General features: G+C 42.9%; 1 protein-coding gene across 5 annotated transcripts in view; it reads right to left on the bottom strand.

Annotated features, from left to right (window-relative positions):
• Positions 1-598: 598 nt before the first annotated feature.
• arhgef10la (Rho guanine nucleotide exchange factor (GEF) 10-like a) overlaps positions 599-22,860 on the bottom strand; it is a 154,764-nt gene continuing 132,502 nt past the window's right edge. For all 5 annotated transcript variants that reach the window (XM_080780426.1, XM_080780425.1, XM_080780424.1 and 2 more), the window contains 5 exons: positions 22,400-22,557; positions 19,351-19,493; positions 10,464-10,638; positions 4,534-4,656; positions 599-3,761 (listed from right to left, as the gene is read on the bottom strand). In XM_080780426.1, coding sequence (XP_080636552.1) covers positions 3,205-3,761; positions 4,534-4,656; positions 10,464-10,638; positions 19,351-19,493; positions 22,400-22,557 — 1,156 coding nt within the window. In that variant the 3' untranslated portion in view covers positions 599-3,204. The remainder of the gene's footprint in view (positions 3,762-4,533; positions 4,657-10,463; positions 10,639-19,350; positions 19,494-22,399; positions 22,558-22,860) is intronic.

The raw sequence follows: 22,860 nt of genomic DNA, 5'->3' as shown, positions 1-22,860 counted from the left end.
CCACAGGTAAATCTATTTGAGTATCCCTGCTATAGAGATACTGTGTAACGATTTCCTGGATTTCTTTTGAAAAATATAGAGGAGTAATAGCAAAGAAAAATGTTTTACAAAAGTCGGACTCCTGGTGGCACTATAACAGGCCATTCTGGAAAATTTGGGGCAGTGGTTCATCGTTGGCATCCAGGGAGTGTGTGTGCAAAGTTTGGCATCGACCGGGTTAACGGTGCAGGAGATTAGCTGGTAACAGACGGACTGACGGACACACACTGACGGACACACACACGCACACACACGGAGTGCAAAACATACTCTCTCCCCATGCCTTCGGCCTGGTGGAGACAATAACATGTATTGGAAAGTGCTGGGATAGGCTACCAAAGACTAGCCAAGCTCAAAAAGTTGATAGCTGTTTATAGGAAATGTTTTGCATACTTACAGACTAATGTCGTACAGTCGTAAATCAAAGAGCACAAATTCAGATCATTAATCAAATTTGGTTGTTTGCATGGATTTCTTTGATGCACTGGTTTTTGCACACAATACTGTTTAATAGAACCCTTATGAATTCAGTTACAATACAATCGATTTTGACAATAATTAGCACTCTATTCGCTGATTCAGTTGTTTTTAATTTAGCATACATAGCACAGTTAAGACAATATGACACCGTTTAGGGTCGATTCATACTCCTATTTTAGAGCCGAATAAAAGTCGGTTCGGCGCTGTAGAGCCTACAATTTGACGTCATTTGAGGTTCGGGGGGGCGGGTACCGTCCTAAAGTCGGCTCTTCGGTGCTACTGAAATTTTCTGACGAGCCGAAATCATTTCGGCACTACAGCGCCGAAACAGGAGTATGAATCGGCCCTTAGAAATGTATTTATTAATGCACCAAAGTAAATTCAAACAAGCTGTTGAGTACTTTGCTTCCACATACCAGTGCTGGTATAAGTGCAATTATTGTACTATTTCTAAACAGCACATCGACCACTGAATGCATGTTTGCATCCTGTGAAATTGTGCCCAATACAATTATTTTTCTCACCACAACAATACTGTTAAAAAGTTGCATTCATTTCAGTCGCATTTACTGTATGATGTCCCCTTGCCAAAAGACTCAACAGGTTAATTAGTGGTGCGTTTAATTAATTAATATTCAGTGCATTGCCATTTATTGTATGACTTTACTATAAACAATGGAGAATGGGAACCCATTTCTTCTTAAAGGGTCACGCTAAATTTCCGCTCGTAGGGAAACTACAGAAAAAAGTTAATGTGCAATGCTAACTGTATGAAAGTGTGTTTATGAATGAAATACAGTACATGCTCATCCACCAGCTAAGGTTCAATGGAATAACCTTGAGAATGGCCATGAAGATGTTCTTGCCTAGCAGCATTCCATCTGAACGTGGACATATTTTTTCTTTTTGTGACGCAACACTGAGATTGCCATCATCCCTGTACCTTTTGCATCACCTTAGCCTTCAAATGGCTTAGCAGATATTATGCTATAGAAAATACTGTAGGCACTGAAGAAGTCACATGTATACATTATTCCAAGCAGTGACTGGATCTGTAGGCAAAAACTAATTAAAAATCATCCAAGTTTACATTCAGTCTGTGAATGAAAATGACAGATTCCTATCACAAGAGCGCATGTTGAGAGGTGGAATTACATATTCTCTGTAGCATAATACGTTTGTGGAAGAGTCATCTGGCTTGAGAGTCTACCTGGCTAATGACATTCAATTCAACATTAAAAATATTGCCAGGGTAGCATTCTCTAATAAACAAGATGTGGCCTTATTCAGCCAATTGTTGGCCTAATTGTGATATAGCACTGGGCCAATTGTTAAATGCAATCCTTAATTTTCCTATGTAATATTGACACTAATAAGCAAGTTATAACTCTTGGCTGCTTCAGTACATACCACATGATTTGGATGGCCACAATTACTTTCAGACAGGTTTTTGGTGTGTGACATGCGTTCCTAATTAATGCAGATTGTGCATTAACAAGCATGTGTGCACATGTGTAGTATTATCAAATGGAAAAGACATGGGATAATGGAAGTGGCGCTATCAGATATGTTCTTCATGTCTGCCATGCACAGCCCTTCAGGAATGTAATGCATGTTTTGACCCTCTAATGAGTCAGCCCTAATCATGCTGTATAGTTAAATGTAATGTAACGTCTTAGCCATTTTGTGTCGCATAATACGCTTGCTATTCTTACCTTTCATGGTTTACAATATTGATCTAATACTAGCATGGGTCCTCCTCTGTGAAGGCACAGGAACTTTGACACTCTTCAAGGCAACTTCAACATACTGTAGATAAAGGTCCGCGGGCCCTAAGTTGCGCGCCACCTTACCCCTTATGTTTAAACTTATTCGCCATATTTTACTATTTTGAAAAATATTTTAAAATATTTTAACTAGCCAATCTACTGTACATTGACACGGTCACGTTGTGAGCTTGTAAACTGGATATATTTTTTTTAAAGGCAAAAAGGTTAGGGCCCGATGTTCCTAACCCTAAACACATAATCTGATTCTTCAAAAATCTGCTTATCAACAGACACAGTTGAGTCTAAAAAATGGGAACACAGTCTACTTTTGGAATGCATCGATTCATTCTTGGTAATATATACAGTACATTCACATTGGATGGGAGTGAGTGAGTGAGACTTCTGGCTGAGGAAATAAAGTAAATGCTAATGTGATTTGTGATGCTGCGGTTCTTCTCATCTTCTCAGCCTCTTTACCAGATGGGATCTTTCCCATGGGATCAGATAAAAGGCGGTCCATCTCCAACACTGCACAGCACGGCACATTCAAGAAAGGCTGGCTTCCCAAAGAGATGCAGTCCGCTGGTACTCGCACAGCAATCCCGGTGGGAGCGGAATCTGTGTGTCAGGCATCCACGATGAGGTTGAATTTATCCATTTGATATAAAGTAGGAGGTGGGAATCAGCCCACAAGTGTCACAAGGACGGAAATCTGTGGCGGGCAAAAACAGCGTGGCGCCTTTGATTCCACATCACACAGGCTGAGTCACCCACTTTGTGTAGCTCCGCGTGCCAGTGATGTCACCTTCATAATGACATTACCAATCCCTTGATAATATAGAACGGATCGTTTACAGACTAGGCCGGAGAACCACGTTTAAACGGCGTGCCATGGACACATGACGTGGCTTCCATGTCACACAGTCAACGGCAGTTGCCATACCATGAGTATATTCTCTGCTCCCTCTCCACCTGTCCTAGTACCTCTCTCCCTCAGCCTACGGAAGCCCCTCCCACCAGAGATGACGGCTGCGGAAGTGACCCTGTCCCTGCGCCCGCCGTCCCGCTCACAGGGGCGGCCGTGGACCCACATCTCGGGGTCGTCGCTGAGCTCATAGATGGAGCCGTCCTCCAGACTGTGCTCCTGCAGGGACTCCAGGGAGGAGTCGGACGCCTCGTCGCCCAGAGCCGTCAGCGGACGTCCTGGCAGGCCGGACGTGGAGCGCAGGCGGTACTGCAGCAGAACACCACGTCCCTTATTGCCTCTCGTCTCCCCTGCCTGTCCTTGAAAGCAGCCGGACTGCTGCAGGGACTCCTGGGAGGACATGTCGCTGCGGTCCTCCCCGCCACATGCAGAGTCTGGCCCGTCGCCAACAGAGTCCCTCTTCAGCAGCTCAGCGGACAGGGTGCTGGTGGTGGCCACCAGAAAGTCAACAGGCCCACAGTGGGCATTCAGAGAGGTCATCCCCTTTCCTGAAGGGGAGGAGCAGTGGAATATTAAAATATTGCGAAGGGTACAGTATATTTTTGTAGGTCTTGTATTGTCCCTTTGCACTGCACGTGAGGTCCAGATGTATCTTCAACCTTATGGACCACTATCTGCTTACGATAGTACGTATATTACCAATGCCAACAAAACAACTGCAAGTAATTGTATTTCTCATATATACACAGTAGTACCATATGTGAAGGCAGTGAAGCAATAAAAGCTGCACAAGTTGAGTTTTTTGAGTTTTTTTGACTCAAGTCAAAGATGTGTCTTTATATCCATTTAATTCAGAATTGAATTACTATGAAAATTGTAGTATCACAAGTGAAAAGCACAACTTGACCTCAACAACTTGACCTCTCAGCAGCAGTGCGAGATTACGAAATGTTTATTTATACTGCATTTTCTGTGCAATAATGAGCTCTAAGTTGGGTAAAAAACTGGCTTATTATCAGAGAGTAATAAAGTAAGGTAAGGTTTAACCACTTTACTAAAACAACGCTCTTTCTGTTGGCATGAGTAACAAAGCACTGCCTGACAGTGATACATTTATCTGGCCAGAATATGTCAATGCTGTGTTGTCAAAACGCTAACAAAAGCCCCATTCCCACTGCCAGGAGAACAATGTAGCCTGTGACCTCAATAATGTCCAGTGCAGAGTTATTTCCTATCATGGAAAAACTTGTTGCTTTCATTTTGACCTCTCAAGAACCCATTCAATCACTGTCAGTCCTCCAAATGCTGACCCATCCATACCTGTTATTTTTGGGATGCCTTCCAGTTTGGGAACCGGAAGGGTGATGATGATGCCATGGGCAGTACCGACCCATAACAGCCCCCTGCAAATCAGGAGGCTGGTGACACGCATGCTTTTTTGACCTGCAATAAAGGAAACACTGGGTCACTCACAATGTAAGACTTCACATGAAAATGCCCATGTCTGGTTAGATTATGTGAAGCTGCAATTCACCTACCAGCGCAAAACAAGCTTGGGGAAAAAAGGGGGAAAGAAATCTTCAACATAGACAACCCAGGCATTTAGAGAAAATGATTAGGATAAATTGGATTTCCCCATTTGCTGGTGCAGCACTTAAAAGGAAAAGCTACCATGGATACATTAAGCTGGAAATAGACTTCTTATCATTAAAGGAATAAACATTACACAGCAGTATACATTTGAACTCACAGATCAATTGGTTTATAGGCTATATGAACATCCATTGTATGAAACCTCCTGGTGATGAAAGTTATACGTGCACATGGCCGGGTATAGCATATTATACAAAGTTTTGTCACTTTACTTAAAGGTCACAAAGTCATGCTATAGGCTACGTGGAGCATTCTGACCACGTACTGTACGTTCAAGACAGTTGTATCTCGTGTTGTGTTTATAGCGAACTGAAGACGGCCACGTAGCGCACACGCGCACGCACGCACACACACACACACACACACACACACACACACACACACACACACACACACACACACACACACACACACACACACACACACACACACACACACACACACACACACACACACACACACACACACACACACACACACGGGATGTATAAGTGTTAATAAACCTCGCCTTTACCCTTCAGTTCTACAACAGCCTGATGCCAAATGTTGTGTGAAGTCGAGTGACGCATGAGGGCTTGCATACGCATTCCAGCGGAGTCGCTGGAATGCGTATGCAAGCCCTCATGTGTCACTCATCAACATGCCACTCACAAGCAATGTTAAACCAGCTTTGAGTTTGCTAATCAGAGGCAATTCCCAATCCCAGAATGTCGCGCTAGTTTGAGATGCAGGCAACCCTGCATGCATCTGTGATAGGGTAGCAAGTGATAGCTAGATAGATGGATAGATACTCATAGCAGTTTCACTTATTATACCACTTAGCAATATTAGTACTTGAGGTTCATTACATTTTCTGCCAATGTGACAGACTAAGCCATATCCAGCCCCTAGAGTACAACAAGAGGCCATGCAATTACTTTCTTGTCACACAGCCTATAGCAGTTTCTGCACCGTAGTTCCTTAACCCCATAAGCCATATGTTATTCTTTGGAGTATGATGGCGTGTGGTGAAAATAGAAAATTTGATGCATGGTGAGCTTGTAGATCTGTCACATTTTTTGGGAAAATCTGACACGCCCAACACAGGGTTAACGCGATGAATTTATTATCAAAGAGTTAATGAGAACATTCCAAAGTTGTCCAGCATAGATGTGTTTCTCTACTACTGCATGTCTATAGGGAAGGGGAAAAAGGCTAATTGCATGTTCTCATTACAGATGCAAAACCTTTGTTTCCAGTTAACAAAGGGTGAAAAACAATGTTTGTTATGGGTTTATTTTTGCAATCTCTTTGCGGTCCCTGAGCCCGCCCTCGGCTCCCATTGTGGCCTACTTATCTGTAGCACCATTTACAATAATATCCATGGCAACCATAATTGAATTACACCAACAGTCATGTGATCGCAGCAGAAAAAGAATGCTCATTTACATGTATACGAAATGTATTTACATGGCTGTTCCGCGCCGTGCTCAGATTAGAATGTGCTAATTGCACGAGTGGCTTGAGAGTTCCCTAATTGATTTGTGCATGAATGAAGCATTCACAAGTTGACGGTCTGGCGAGGCAGAGCATGGGAGAAGAGCAGCATATGAACATGGATCCATAGCTGAGGTGCATGTTGTCAGTGACAGAGGGAGCAGAGTGGGTTAGAGGCCTTTAGCAAAGGACCCTCTCTCAATCTAGGTCATCCTCGGACAAGTCCTCCAGCGGCATCTCTAGCCATCTTGACACTCTGTGTGGGTCTATCTCGCCGGTAGTCCTGCCACTTTCTTTTCTAGGTAGGTGTGGGATGCCCACATGATCGATGCCTGTGTGTTGGCTCCTACATACTGCACAAGTATTCTGTCTGAAGGCCCCTGGTTTCTATCTTCTCATTGGTGGGCAACATGCTCATCCTGGGTGATGTTTAGTACGTAGCATTCTGGTGTAGCACCCATCCAGGGACTTCTGTAGGACTGGCTCCGGCATCCTGCATTCACAGCCATTTACAGGAGGAGGACACATTCTACAGTCGCAGAGAAGAAGGTGATCGAGCTTGATACAGTATGTCGGGGACTTCCACACACTGGCCATGCTTTTTCAGAGCCTTCCATGCAAGTGCTTTTTCTAACTTGGAGTTCTTGCTCTCTCGAGTTAATCCATGAGTCCAGTATTTGAAGTCATGGCTTGTTTCAGCACAGTGCCTCATGTTGTTGTTAGAGGTTTAGCCCAGGACACAACCTTGGCACGTGCTGTCCCCTCACTGGTCAAGAGCTAGCTGTGCCTGCTCCACATGGTGAGACAGACAGGGAGTCGCCCCCTTGTAACACTCAGGCTGAGTTATTGCTTCTGCCCAATGCATATAAGAGCATGTGTTCAGGACTATAATGACAAGAAAGTGTTTCATTCTTTCTTTTTGCCAGCCACTTATATTCTGTGTAAAACAGGGGGAAAAATCTTTGTAAAGCTTTTAAGCATCGACTTAAATCAGAGAATGTGGGCGCAAGGCATCAAGTTCAGGAAACATAATTGTGGGGGTTGGCGACACTTGAGAAGACCTCAAGCAGTCTTCCACCTCCAATTTTTCACAAACATGCACATGCACCACAATACACAGTGGTGTTACAGTGGGGGGTTGGTATTGTGGGGGGAGAAAGATGTCTCTGAAGATAAATGTTTCCTCCTGCAATGTCACAGAGGGCTTTATTTTGGAATACTGCTTTTCACCCTAAGGAGGGAACTATTAAAGCCATTAGTAAGAGGAGACACAGGCATTTTTCAGAACCTCAGACCCTTCTCTCTTGTTTACCGCAACCGGAATTCCCTATGTGTATATATCACATTAAAGGGAGAGGATTATGGAGTATATTATTAATGCATGTCCTATTACAAGTCAAGGAGAAAACCAAGAGGGAATAAAACCCCACTGATATGTATTAACTATGAAGTGTTTCCTGCGTAAATGCACTGCAGTTGAGATACTTTCTTGGAGACCAGCAACCCATTTTCTAGGCCTGAATCCCCCCCTGGGGCCATGCCACGAGGCTGCCACCCTCTCCCCCCTGCATGGGGCCATGCCACCCTCTCTCAAATCGACCACATATTTCAAGGGGAGGTGCAGGCACAAGTTGAAAAATGACACTTGTATTCTCCAGACGAGGCCATGACCATAGGAGCTGTGTCTGTCACCTCAAAGTGCCTTTTTGAACAAAACAAATGAAAAGAATACTGAGCCGAAAAATGAAACTTTTGTCCCTCTAAACATGTCTGTCTTCATTCTAGAGTTTATTAACTTTCTTCGTTTAGATCGAGTGCTGCTGCTATTGCTTTGAGTGTTGTTCTAAACACATCAATCTCTCTCTAGTCTACACTGATTCTATTCGGCAGGAGTCTACAATTGCATAAATACAGACATGAACACAACTGAACAGATTTAAATGCACGGAAAGTTTGAATCAGAGTTTGAATCAAAATGACATTGAATCAGGAAATGGACTTTCTTCGGCCACAGAGTCTTATCCCATTTGTTCGGCATAGCTCCCTGAACAAACAAGAGAAAAAATGCCCACGTTAGGTGATAAATATTTCATTTCATCATGAAGGAAGGCAGATAGGGTGTGATGCGATACCTCCCGCATACTCAATGGACTGCAGCTAGAAGTGAAGTGACGGCGAGGAGATTCTTTAGAAAGGGATGAAAAGGGAGCGGTGTGAGGGGCGGGGTGGGGGGTGATGCGGGGTACAAAGAGAAAGGAAAAAGATTGAAGAGTGAACGCAAGAAAAGGTGTTAGGTGAAGGAAAACAGAGTTAGACACAGAGAGGCGGAAGGGGCAAACCCAGCATGATACCTCTGTTTCAGGGACGTTGAAGGAAAGACAGGCGTGTTTCCATGGAAACCCTCCTAATGGAAATCTTTTGACTCTGGTATTTTACTGCTCCTCTGCGACTTTATTTCATTTTTATTAATTCCTCCCTCTAACCCCATGGCTCTATTATGGCTTTGCGTGGTCTGGAGACAGATAGACTGATACTTATTCAGGTCAGTCCTTGGAGGAGCACTGCACCCCGCAGGAGCAACTTGGACAAGACCGGAATACCACTCAGAGGAAGAGGCATTGAGAGAGAACATCGTCACTTAATTGGCACCCTCTCTTGAGCTGTTAAGACCTTATTACAGTGTGCTGTATGTTTTCATCCTAAGGTCTGGTGTATGTTTTCATCCTAAGGCTTAGTTTAGAGTTAGCTGCTGCATGCCATAGTTGTCCATCGGAATAAGATCTAAAAGCTCACAGGGCAATGGGCATCACAGATTACTTATAGAAATAAACATTATAGAAAAGGATGCAGAAACTGACATCAAAGTAGCATTGGTATATACAAATGAGTTATACAAAGAAAATGGAAATATACATACAGAGACAAAAACTATTGTGATTAATTTGGGCGTTTTGATCCAACAACCACAAAAGCTTTGCCCAGGTTTCATTACCTCTATATAGACTCTTCCCCCAAAAGATCCCATTTGATTCTTAACTTCAACTCTGACAGAAAGACAGTCAGACAGACTGCTTTATAAAACCTTTGGTGGCCATCTTTGTATCTCATTCACATTTTAAAGATGGATAGTTTTAGGCCTGGGCCGTGGCTCAGCGGTCCAGGCACCTTGTGTGCCGCGGATTCGACTCCCGATCCCGACGGCCTTTACTGCATGTCACCCCCCCCAATCTCTCTCCCCCATTTGCTGTCAGCCTACTGTCTGTCCCTCTAAATAAAATAAAGGCTGAAAGCCGCAAAAAAAAGGATAGCTTTGCTTTTTCTTTTGTTGATATCAAATGTACACTATATCTGTCACTAGGCCTATGATATTTGACAGTTCTACTGTAATTGTGCCCTTCAAACTGAGACATTATGAGCAGAAACATGATTCAAAAGGTTGCCCAGACATTGACATGAAACAAACATCGTCCTGGACAAAACTAGTACTTGCGCGCTCTGCTTGCGCAAGTAATTATGTTCCTCTTTTACCAAACAAACGGCACATAGAGGACTAGGGACAAGCTTCCATTTATACAAGTTATACATTTGGAAGAATTGAGTGGTTTAACCAGGCTTATCCCCAATATGCCTGCATATATTATGATGTAGTTATTTTTTCTTTGGCTTACAGTATATTTTTGGCTACTTTTGGCCTGCGACACAATGACGTGACTTAACCCTGCTTATGTTATGGTTCGTATGTATGTATTTGGTTAAAATGGGTGGGGTTTAAAAAAAAGGCAAGAGCTTGCTCTGGTGCACTGGCCTAAAAGTGGGTCCTTAAAAACTGCTAAAACGTCTGAAATGTATGTATGTAGGTATGTATGTATGTATGTGTGTAGTATTTAAAAAGGGGGGGCTTTTTAGTAAAAAGCCCAGCCCACAAAACCTTCATATATTTAAAACAAATCCAAAATAAGGTTACCAGTGAAGGGCAAAATGCCTATTCACTGGGGACTATGCAAGGCAGAGGCGTCCACCCCCCTGAGTCCAAGTTAAGCTAGACCGCATACCTAAAATGTACGTATGCATTTGGTGGATTGCAGAGTAGAACTCAAACACTTGACCGTATGCTACAGTACCTGCAGGGTTCAGTAGTGTTGAGCGTGTGGAAATGTTGATTTCCTGTAGATGCTCCAGTGTTTCGGTGTGGAAGAGACGGATGGAAGAGCCCTCAGAAAAGGCCATCCACACTCCTCCGCCAGCTCGCACCATGTGGGCAACACTCACCATGGGGTCGGGATGCACCTCAAACCTCTGGGATGGAGTAAAGGGGGTTTGGAAGAAGGACAGAGATGTTGGCATGGTTATAAAGGGGGGAGGACAGCAACACAATAACCATGGTATCCATAGATAGGACATGGTAATGCTGTACAAGAAAACAAGAACAATGGTTGTCTCAATAAGGAATCTCAGTTTATTTAAAAAAACAAAACAAAGGAAATAAAGAAAAGAAAAGAAGAAATGTTATTTTCACCATTGTTTGGTCTTTTGTCTACAGCCCATCAACATTCATTTGGACCTCTTTTTGGAACATAATTTTAATCCAGCAAGATGATTTTAGTCAATGCAACCAATATTACACCCAGGGGGGCAGTCAGACAGATATTTTGTGAAGCCACTGAGGAAATCGGGATTTCCTGAAAGTTCATATAATGGCCTGTTGTGGCGCTGTCATTGGACCCAGAAAAACCCATAGCCCCATAGACCCCATAACCAACCAGGGCCCAGTATGCAAATATGGGGCGGGACATTGCAGAGGACGAGACTAATATCCTTATCCACGCAGTGATATTAGTATCGATACGCAAGGCTAGTGCATTTTAATAAAGGTGATTTAAAGACAGGGTGCCATTATCCTCCCATCCACTTAGCACTGCTGCATTGGCAGTCATATCTCATTATGAATAGGCTACTACACAGTAGTATACTAATAACATCACTACACTAGTTGTTCCAATATGGTCAATTCACAGTAGAAAGCTTAGACACAGCTGTAGCGTTAATGATGCTTTAAGAAACTAACTAATGCCTCTCTAGTCTGTAATTAATAGTTCCACTGAAACACAGGACACTATTTTGCATCACGTCCCTGACCTCCTTCTTTTTAAGACTGCAATGGAGATCGAGCAGTTCCAGGCACAAATTCTTAATGAGTTGCTGGGGAGAAGAAAAAGTTAAATGAGCCTTATCATGGCTACACATGCCACCCCTGAGGTCCTAAACATGAAATGGTTGCTACAGGGATGGTCTTGGAGCTCCTATCATTGCCATTGCACAAGCTGGTAGGGTGATTAGTCAGTTGGTGCATGTGAGGGGAGATGCACTCTCTTGTGCACTTGCAAGGGGGGATTACCACCTGTTGTTGGTGTGCCCTTGCCAGTGGGTCCCACTTTGTTTGAAATTGGAGAAAAGAAGCCTTTGATGTGTTTTCTTTTTTAAGGGACTCCTCTGCATTCTGTGCCTGTTCTGCTTGGGAAAAGATGTGCAATGTATCTTCTTATTTTGTGCACCAATAAAAACGGATTCAAATAAAAAAAAACGAGTTAAATGCTATCTTGAGTATCATTATGGCATTAAATGCAAATTCAGTACCATTTAATTTAATGCTACCTTCAGTAGTGTTTAACCACAACATTATTTGAGTTGAGCAGTTTAGAGAGTAAACCCGGTTTCTGTATTGCATGCCACACAATTAGCATAGTGCTGGTGTGGTCATTTTGCAAGGAACATTCAGTTAAGTGTAGGCTTATTCTGTAACTGTACAGTACATACCATCTTGCCTACCATATGTTTAAGACACCTGGAGGGCCTTATGGGATACTGACACAGCATACAATGTTCTCTTGAGGGGTGATATAGCTCCAATCATCACCCACATAATAAACCTCTCCATCAAACAGGGACAGGTCCCCCAAGATTTCAAACTGGCCAAAGTAACCCCCCTGCACAAGAAAGGGAGCCAATTAGACCCTGGCAACTACCGCCCTATTTCTATTCTTAGCTCCATCTCGAAAGTAACTGAAAAAATAGTCTATGAACAGGTTGAAAAGTATCTTGCCACAAAAAGAAATATGTACGAATTTCAATCCGGCTTCAGAACATCCCACTCCACTGACACATGCCTCCTCTATGAGTGACTACATCAAACACGAGGTGGATGCTCGCAAATACTGTGGCATGGTCATGCTGGACCTCCAAAAGGCTTTTGACACCATGAACCACTCCATACTGGTTAACAAGATAAAAGCAATTGGGTTTTGATAGCACATCAGTGGATGCAATCCTACCTGGAGGGGAGAGAACAGAGGTGAACGGAACACTTTTTGTATTGGGTTGTGCTTGAAATATACTGTAATTCTGCAAACTGTTAATACATATTTCAATCAATCAATCAAAACTCTCCGATTGGTTTCCATTTGAAATAATTAAATCACTATGAGTGCAAATGCCTGTGACAGAAAACATAATGAATATTGTTTGTTTGATTAATGTATTAATTGCAAACAATGCTGACGCTTTTCATATACTCATTATAGTCTCATTATAGTGGCCACTATTTGAATGAAGGGAAATTAATAGTTCAGGGTGACTGATATATTCACTTGCACAAAAACAAAAGAAAAGATTGATGATGATAAATTACTTCACTATCAACCCATTAAAACCAGGAAAGCATCCGTGTAATTTTTGTTTTTTGCGTTGGCTATTAAAAAAAAATCACACCTAGTGTGAAGTGAGCGGTGCCTTGGAGTCAAGCACAGTTCTTGACTTAAGCAAGGTGGGTTGTATTACAGTAACAGGTCAGGTGGTCACATTCAACACATTCTGAATGGCTGCTATGCCTATATGGGGCTTTACATAGCACTCCATGACAGAATAACAAAGGACATATCTAAACATTTTACTGTCTGTAAGAATGTACAAACATTCCTGTGTCAAACCTTCCATGTTTCAACTCTGTTCTGAAAATCCTGAAATAGTTGAACATCTTTCTGCTAATACACCAGTTGAAGTTGCCATTCTTGAAGTGGCCTGTACCTTTGATTCTAGCTTAGAAGAAGCCTTTATGACCAAAGTCATTAAATACTCCTCCAGACTATCACAGAGCTAGGCTATAGGTGCAATCTACTCGTGTTTATCTTTGGCAGCCTATAGGACATGTACATAGGTTGGTTTTAAGAGGCTTCAGCCACGTAACTAGACGTCAGTAGGCCCACACGCAGGCTGGTCAGCGGGTGGCCCCCACGCAGCATGTGGTCCCCCCCCCCCCAGCAGGCAGCAGAATACATGCATCTCTGCATGTATTTATAATTTTATTTTACCGACGGCACGGGTTGCCTCTGGACCCCAACGCAGTTGCGTTGTCTGCGCGACGGTAGTTACGCACCTGTGAGGCTTCCAACAACTTGGGATGCCAAAAAAGCAGCTAAACGGCTTGCAAAATTCAGTGCAATCTCTTCTATTATCTGTAGCCGCCAATTATGGCAAAGACGCTGTTACTTGTACCCCTGAAGGGTGTGCGGGTATTTGTCTGTGACTTTCTGACTGTATTCTGTACAGCACCTTGTAAATATTTGTGTTCTTGTATTGTATCTCTTATGTGGATATAAATAAATGATTAAAACGTGTGTGTGTGTGTGTGTGTGTGTGTGTGTGTGTGTGTGTGTGTGGCATGTACATTTGACCACAGTCTGGAAGAGGCATTCCTTACCAAGGTGCTTAAGTACCAGCGTCTTAAGGATGCTATTATACAGCTTGGCTACAGATGTAAACTCATAGTAAAGTAGTAGTAGTAAAGTACTATGTACTTGTGTTCATATTTGGAAGCCTCTGTAATGTCCACAAATCAGTCGTGAGGGGCCTGCAGATTGCAGGCATGCCCAAGCCGAGAGCTAAGGCATCGGCAAAATTCTGTTCAGTGTCTGCAATAATTGGCAGTCACCATATATGGAGAAGGCGATGCTTTCTGTACCCGTGATCTGTATCTAAAGCACTTGTTGTAGAGTTTTCTCAAGTTTGCGCATCCACTATTGTTTGTGTTCAAGAAATTTCTTGTAAAATGTGAACACAAATAAAGATGTTAAATGTACTGTGTGATCTGAACCTCCCCAATCAGCTGCAGGGGTCAATGAGGCGTACTCAGACATACAGACAGACATACACACTTGGTCATTCGTCACTCATTGGAGAGGTTTTGCACCGCTCAAAAATAGCAGAAGTGTATAAGCTCCCAGCGCGTCACTTTATGCTGCGCTACGAGCTTGTACATCTGCTATTTTTGGACATGTTTGAAAAATCTACTGATTTTGAATGCATTTGTAGAATCTGCCTCAGGTCTTACTGGGTTAATAAAATGACAACACTTTCATACAAAATCCAATTAGCCACAAAAGCCTCGACTGGAAAAATCTAATCAAATGGAAATCAAAACAAGTGGGACACCCCTGTTGCACTGTGCAGTGTCAAATGCAGGCTGAGTAAAGGCAATAACTGGTGGTCCCCTGCAAACCAACAACCTGGTATTAGTGGCCTGAATCCAGTGTTGCTGACAGAAGATGAGGTGGGCAGTGAAGCGCGACAGAGGTAATATGCCCTCTATGCTCTGCACTGCCATGTAAGACCAACAGTGGCATCCCTCCACTGCTAGGGAGGCAACAGCACAACAGGCTGAAGGCACACACGCTATAAAGCCGGCCTGAACACCTCATTAGCCCTTCATTACGTCGGGCGACAAGGTGTCGTTGTACCTTGGAGGATGGCAAATCCACAGTTAGTGGCAGCCCGGGAGAGGGGAAATGGGTGGATTGATAAGGAGTGAGTGATAAGGGAGAGCAGATGGGGGGGGAGAGAGAGAGAGAGAGAGAGAGAGAGAGAGAGAGAGAGAGAGAGAGAGAGAGAGAGAGAGAGAGAGAGAGAGAGAAAATAATAGGATGGAGGACAGGGAACATGATTTGCCAGTTGGAGTTTATCAAAAGCGTATACAGCCGTCCCACTCAGTTAAGGTTTCGTGGAAGGGTGGACAGAAGGGGCTTAAGCTGTGATACACACAGTATTGCAGTGCAACCATGTTGTGTTCTTTTTATTTTATTCTTTAGTTTTTATTTATTTGTCTTCATTAATTAATTGTAGTTATAGTGACAATTAAAAGTAAAGAGGTGGACAGAAACAGAGAAGGGAGTATGAGAAAGTAATGGGAGATATACGTTTAAGAATAGCTACTGTCGAGTTCACACTGCAAGATTTTTGCACCGATCATCCACTTGTCTATGTTTTGGCTGTCGCCGACAAACCACCAGATCAGAGGCAGGTCAGGATTTGCTCCCTGTGGTTTTGCTCGCTGTATGTGTGAACGGTTCAAAGAACAAGAGCCGAGCATGATCGCAGCATTTGCACATGCCTCCCTGAGCGCTCTAGATATCATATCAGGCATGTTTTGATAACTGGACATGTCGGCCGGCGATTGAAAATCACGCAGTATGAAATGTGTTGCCATCATTGAGAGCAGAGACACGCTACAGCCAATGAGAGCACTTTTCCCAGTCAGTCATTTTGTCAGACAGACAGCTATTGTAGTATTAAATATATTGTTTATGATTTTGGCGATGTTTTATTTTGCCGCTTCCGCATTTTATTTTATATTTTTTATAGAGGGACAGACAGAAGGCTGACAGGAAATGGGGAGAGAGATGGGGGAGTGACATGCAGTAAAGGCCGTCGGGATCGGGAGTCGAACCCGCGGCACACTGCCAGACTGGATTACCAGTGGATCGGGAGTCGAACCCGCGGCACACTGCCAGACTGGATTACCAGTGGATCGGGAGTCGAACCCGCGGCACACTGCCAGACTGGATTACCAGCCAAGGTGGGAGTCGAACCCGCGGCACACTGCCAGACTGGATTACCAGCCAAGGTGCCTGGACCGCTGAGCCACGGCCCAGGCTGTGATGATTTATTCCTAAAGTGATGGAGGGCATACCCATAGTGCATGGATTGTACACCCTTATTGCACATAGTGCACCCTTATTACTGTAAGGGTAGAGTATGTGTATTTTATTACTGTAAGGGTAGAGTATGTGCATTTTATTACTGTAAGGGTAGAGTATGTGCATTTTATTACTGTAAGGGTAGAGTATGTGCATTTTATTACTGTAAGGGTAGAGTATGTGCATTTTATTACTGTAAGGGTAGAGTACGTATGTGCATTTTATTACTGTAAGGGTAGAGTATGTGCATTTTATTACTGTAAGGGTAGAGTATGTGCATTTTATTACTGTAAGGGTAGAGTATGTGCATTTTATTACTGTAAGGGTAGAGTATGTGCATTTTATTACTGTAAGGGTAGAGTATGTGCATTTTATTACTGTAAGGGTAGAGTATGTGCATTTTATTACTGTAATGGTAGAGTACGTATGTGCATTTTATTACTGTAAGGGTAGAGTATGTGCATTTTATTACTGTAAGGGTAGAGTATGTGCATTTTTCACATGAACCCCCATGGACCCCTATCTGAAAATATTTTGGGCCAGGGAAGAGAAATGTTCTGTTATTACAAATGTTTTTGTTCATTTTTCTCATGTCTTTGCATAAATATCACTACTAGTGAGAAACCACCTTGAGACAGGAAGCCCAAACCATGCAAAATTGCCACAGCAATGACCATTTACATTACATTACATCATACAAACTGCCAGAACGTTTTACTTTTTACCGTCTCTCCTTCAACAACAGCATTTTGGGAAGATGGCTTTTCATTTTTACACTCATGGATGGTCCTGAAATCAACTCCGAAAAATATATTAAAGTGGAGCACACGGTCCCTTTGGGTGATTTAAAAAGTTTTACTTCAGATGTTAAAAACGGCAGAAGTTGTCGTGTGATGTGCTGCGCACACTCTCTGGGGTGCTACAGACAATAAAACGCATTGGGTTGCAGTATGGATTGATAGAAACCACTCTGTCTTCACTCCCAGCCATACAACTCACACCAGCGGCCGAAGCACAGCTTCCTAGATCTTGTGCATTCACTGTAGCTCCTGTGATGTCAGCCCCCACGAGTCCATATTAGCGCCGGAGACAAGGTTAGCAGTGAGATGCTGACCTGTTAAGCTCTGAGGGATAGACAGTGAACCAGAACTGTGCCTGCACTGCGTGGCCACTCAGCTGGTTAAGCTACTGCCTCTAGGGAACAGAGGTGCAAAGGAACGAGGTAAGACATCTCTCCCTTGCTTAAGTCACTCCTAATATTCAAGGTCTTGAGGCAGTCCACGAGGCGGTCAGAAGCTGTCTATGCGTTACTTAGTCTGCAAGATCTGTTTTACGCTGTCAATTCCTCAGTGTTCATTTTAAACTCTATAATCAGGTTTGGCCAATTCAGTAATGCATTTTTTTCCTTTTCCTTTCTGTTGTTTGTGTGCAATTTCTATGGTTTTCCTAATATTGCTTACATGGACACGGACAGGCATACATTTTGTTGAACTGAGATATGAAAGGAACTACTCTGTGACATTAAAATGTCAAGCACAGTATGTAAAATAAACCAACCTACTTTTACTCAAGCACATGCAGGGGAAGGAGGCAATGGCAGGAAATCTTAAAAGCCTTTCGAGATCAATTAATTTGACCTCGTAGAAACTGCACTGTGTTTGTACATTTCATGGGATGGAAAATCTATTGTGTGATATAGATTTTGTTATTGTTCTGCTTTTGGTTATTACATTTGTTTTATGAAGCTTCATTTGCAGTATGCAGGAAGACTTTGCACATGATCATGTACTTTTTCTCACTGCTTTCCTACTTCTCATTCATAGACCAGTCACACCTGGGAGCAATAACTAATTAAGGCTAAAGTCCAGCATTCAAATATGTTATTAATATTAACCTTGACAGTTTGGTTGTTATCAGAGGACATTAGGCTACTTAATGTTGACCACAGCCAGAGACGACAAGAGGAACACCTGTCTGCCCTCTTGGAATTTAATATTTTGAGCATGACTTAACAAAAAAGATAGCTGTTTAATTATGCCATAGCACAAAACATTTTGGCTGGATGGCAGAACCTTTTGTGATATGACTTTTCATGCACCAGGCACCAAGCATAAAGTAATAAAACTGATTTTGATACACAACATTAAATAATTTAACAGGGGACCCCCTCTGGAACCCCCCTCAAGGACACCTGGGGGTCCCGGTCCCTGAGGGTAGCACTAGAGGTATCACCAGAGGTAAAAGTCCTTGAACCATCGGCATACAGTAAGGATGGCGTTAGAGCAACAGCCATTAAGCCATTAAGTCACCAAAATGATCAGGGTCCATTCACCAACCCCACCTAGGGTATGGGCGCTGATGACACAGAGGAATGAACACACCCCCAGCAGCCACAGCAGAAATCCTGGCGGTATTTCGCCCTTGAGTCCCAGTAGGATTCGAAACCCGGGATTTCCTGGGATTTCCCCCTCGGGAATCGAACCCAGGAAATGAGTGAGGCGACAGCGCTACCGACTGCTCCACCATGCCCCCAGAATGCATTAATTACTTTGGCATGTTAGGCATGGGAAAAGTGGGACAATGCACTTTGAGCAAGTAACCACGTCATCGCTCCTTTTATTCAATGTTCTGTAGCTAGGTAGGTAGTTTTGTACCGTCAGTTTTGCTGGACTACTTCTACACACCTGTGTTGTCTGTTCTCTTAACAGGTTTCTAAATAATTAAATTACCCCAAATGACATGTCTCAGCCAGTCAGAATAGCGTATTTGTGCTACTATAGGTAGCGCAAATGGGGACTTCTTTGTGTATATCCTTTTAGACCAAGTTTATACTCGTGCTTTTCACATTTCTGTCTAATAAAGTATTTAATCAATCAACCAATCAATGGAGACCTCTATTTGTAATTAGCCTTCACAGGTCCATTATGGTGTACACTGACAGTTAACACATTTTACAACAATGGCTCAGTGTCGAATGTCTCACCTGAGTGGCGAGGCTGGAGCCGTCAATTACCATGACACTGTTTCCACAGCTGGCCCACACAGAGTCCTCCAGCACCAGCAGGGTCCGCACTGGTTCTGAGCCCACGCTCACAGACCTGCAGGAGTCTGGGTCCCACAGATCACCTGATGGGAGGTCAAAAAGTAAGCAAAGAATACTGTATGTAACCTCAACTTTAACCACTTTCAACCTGGCATCCTTATTTTGAGTAGGCTATGTTGTTGAACGAAAAGTGTAAAAAGAAAAAATAATAAATAAAACGAATAGAAAGATTTCTAAATTAAATAAAAAAATATATTATAATAGTGAAAACAGCATTGTGTGCTCATATACTGTATTGTCGCTTATATCACGGTGAACAAGCTAAATTAATTTTGCCATGAATTTGAATTTAGCCATGAATTTGCCATGAATTTAATTTCAAACTACCTACCTGGACCCCACTTTGAGAACTACAGATTTATACTAGGTTACCCCAGTAGTTTGCTTTGATTGAAGAGCAGCCCTACAATGTGTTGTGACACACAGAGGGAGTTATAGCACATGCAGAGCATATTCTCCTGTGAGAGTGAGGACCCAGGTTCGAATTCTTGTCTCGCCGGTCTCTCCCCTCTTAATCTTAAAATGAAAAAGACCCAGAGAGAACAATTGCTTTCTCTTTTTCTCTCACTTGCTCAAACACGCGCACGCACGCACACGCGCACGCGCACGCACACGCACACACACACACACGCACACACACACACACACACACACACACACACACACACACACACACACACACACACACACACACACACACACCAGCTATTTTGAACCTCTGCTATAGATTGAACAAAGAGTCTGGACTTCTCCTTGAAACAGTACACTGTGCTTGCATAATAACGCACCTCTTGCCACCCACATGCTAATAAGTCTGTGGCACATTTTTAATCCGCTTTCCAGTTTCTTTATCGCCAGTTCATTTCTTTACTTCAATGTGAAAATGAGGCAGACCTTTTTCCTTTGAGTTTTAATCACGGGGCACACGTTGCAGCTACTGTACCATTGGTGGCACATTAAGAAGTGAATTATATAGCATTTCTTTTTGCATTTGCGTTAATGAAGCAAAATTAGAGAAGGATGTGCATCCAGCCATTTAATTAACATTTTGAGTTGTTTATTTCTGCCTTTCATAGCAGAATGGCTTTTACAATGCCTTCTGACATCCACAGGTTAATTGCTTGGCGTGTTGCTAAATGTCACTTTTACAGCTTTTCAAAATTCTCTGTCTTTCCAAGTGAACCTCTAGCCCTCACGTCAACCACACGACACGTTGAGCTTGTAGATCGCCTATTTTTTACGATAAGTATAATTCAGACTTTAGGGCATGTCTAAGCAAACAGAGGTAGTGAAGCACCTTTTTCAAAGAACAATGTGTTGCATATTCAGTCTTGGTTGAAGCTTTGGTATTTATTTTTCCTGCAGTCTTATTTCCAGACAGTGCCGTGTGCAATTCAAGGGCATAAATCTTTAAATCTTAGCGCAAATATTCGCCATGCCCCCTCTGGAGATTTTCTCCCTGTCCTTTTTATTAATATACGTATATATACATAGCATGAATAGTAATATTTAATCGGCATGCAGCAGCCTGGTGTAATTAATCATCCTCCCTGCTTGGGTGGAGGTGGAAGAGCAGGGGGTAGGCTGGCACATTGACACACTGATGCCAGGTGAGAGGCACCTGGTGAGCTATTGTACTCCCGCTGGCTGTGAAGACTTGGAAGGCACACCCCCAGCTTCATGTCGCCTGAATAAACATGTACGGTGAAGCTCTATTTTCATATCCAGAGAGAGAGAGAGAGAGAGCCACCAGGCATGAGGGAAGGGAGAAAACAGGAGGTGGTCCAAAATTAATGTCTCTGCAAGCGAGAGCGAACATTCACATGAAGATGTTCCCTGAGAGCACGACTCTCTTTGTCCGTGGCAAAGAACATTTTGCCACGTGCTGAATGGACGGATAAATATTTCACACACTCAGTGATTATCACAGTCACACAGACATCCATGGTAATTTGGTACGAGCAGCTTGGTATACAATGTCCATATTAAATCACTGAAACAGTAACGCTCATAACATAACACTCTAGTACTAATTTGAAAAATTATTCTTGTTTTGTTTGTCAAACAGGCCCTGAATAGTGATCAAAAACATTAAATCATTTTTGGCGTCATGTCTCACACAAGACACTATAATTATAATTATTTCAACAGCAAAGATAATAGGAAATAATTACATGACCTCGTATCAATTACTGGCTAATATGTGTAAGAGCATTAGAGCAGTGTAATCTGTTGTGAAATTAGCATATTCTTCCTGTAATGTGCTTTCCCGCACGTGGTTGCAATGATGGGATGAAACTATTGTGGTGTATGCTTTTAGAATCACAAGCACACAGTTAAAAAGACAGGCTTCATTTGTCACACAAATATGCACAGAGGTGTGTTATATAACATAAGCAATCAAATATATAAGCAGACACGTGGGATTGCACACTTTCTTTTCTGACTGAGTTATGGCTCATGGTATTTCATCATGTTTCAAGGTTGAACACAAGAAACATTACAAAAAAACAAGTTCAAATGAAACAAACCAAGTCTTGCCATCATTGAAACTCAGACGTAACCACTTGAACCATATACTGTACCATGTAAGAGCCATGTCACATGGCACTCTATGAGCTACGGCTTCAGCCTACACCTTTTCGGTCCAAACATGTCCTGTAAAGGTTTTTGCTGTAATAATCATGTACATGTTTTGGGGCGAAGAGATTTGGTGTACAGGGAAAGAACAGAGCAGAGTACAGAGCCGACCATGGTCTACCAAGTATAATTAGTGTGGTTGTCCTAACAGGGCAACCAGACTATTGTAATTGTAATTACTGTAGTATAAGTATAGAGGGTCTAACTGCTCAAATCAACATTCAACAGATAGTAGATATATTACATGTTGGTCCAGTATTACCTACTGAATAACAAGGGATTACCGTACCTCCAACACTTCTTCTGTACACCATGACCGTCCCATTCCGCAGGCCTGCAAACAAGAAGCTGGGGGAACGTTTCAGGCAAAGGACAGGGCAGCCCTCAGGGTTAGAGAGGGTCAACAGGCACTGTGCTGCGGGGTCCACACTGCCGTAGACCAGGATACTGCAGGTAACAGGAGCGGGGAAAAGCCGACATGATAAATGAGCATCATTTGTAATGACAGAGTGGCTCGTTTTTATGCAGTTTGATTTAACAGTGTACTCTGGAGCAAAGCATTGTGCCTGCGACCACTCTGTCTCCCTCACGTTCGAAATGCCATCTGAACTTTGCTGAACGTGTCTTATTGTCTTTCATAGGAATGACAAATGCACACCTTGGTTTTTTTTTTGTTTTTCTCACCCTTGTGTCTGAAAAGAAAGTGTTCGGCAGCATTGGATTTGACATCCTTTTGTGTGCGCTAAAATG

This window comes from Protomyctophum bolini (assembly GCF_963924005.1).
Source record: "Protomyctophum bolini genome assembly, chromosome: 2".
NCBI classification, from domain to species: domain Eukaryota; kingdom Metazoa; phylum Chordata; class Actinopteri; order Myctophiformes; family Myctophidae; genus Protomyctophum; species Protomyctophum bolini.
The sequence above is the reverse complement of the archived record's forward strand: the minus strand, read 5'-3'. Positions and strand labels throughout refer to the sequence as shown.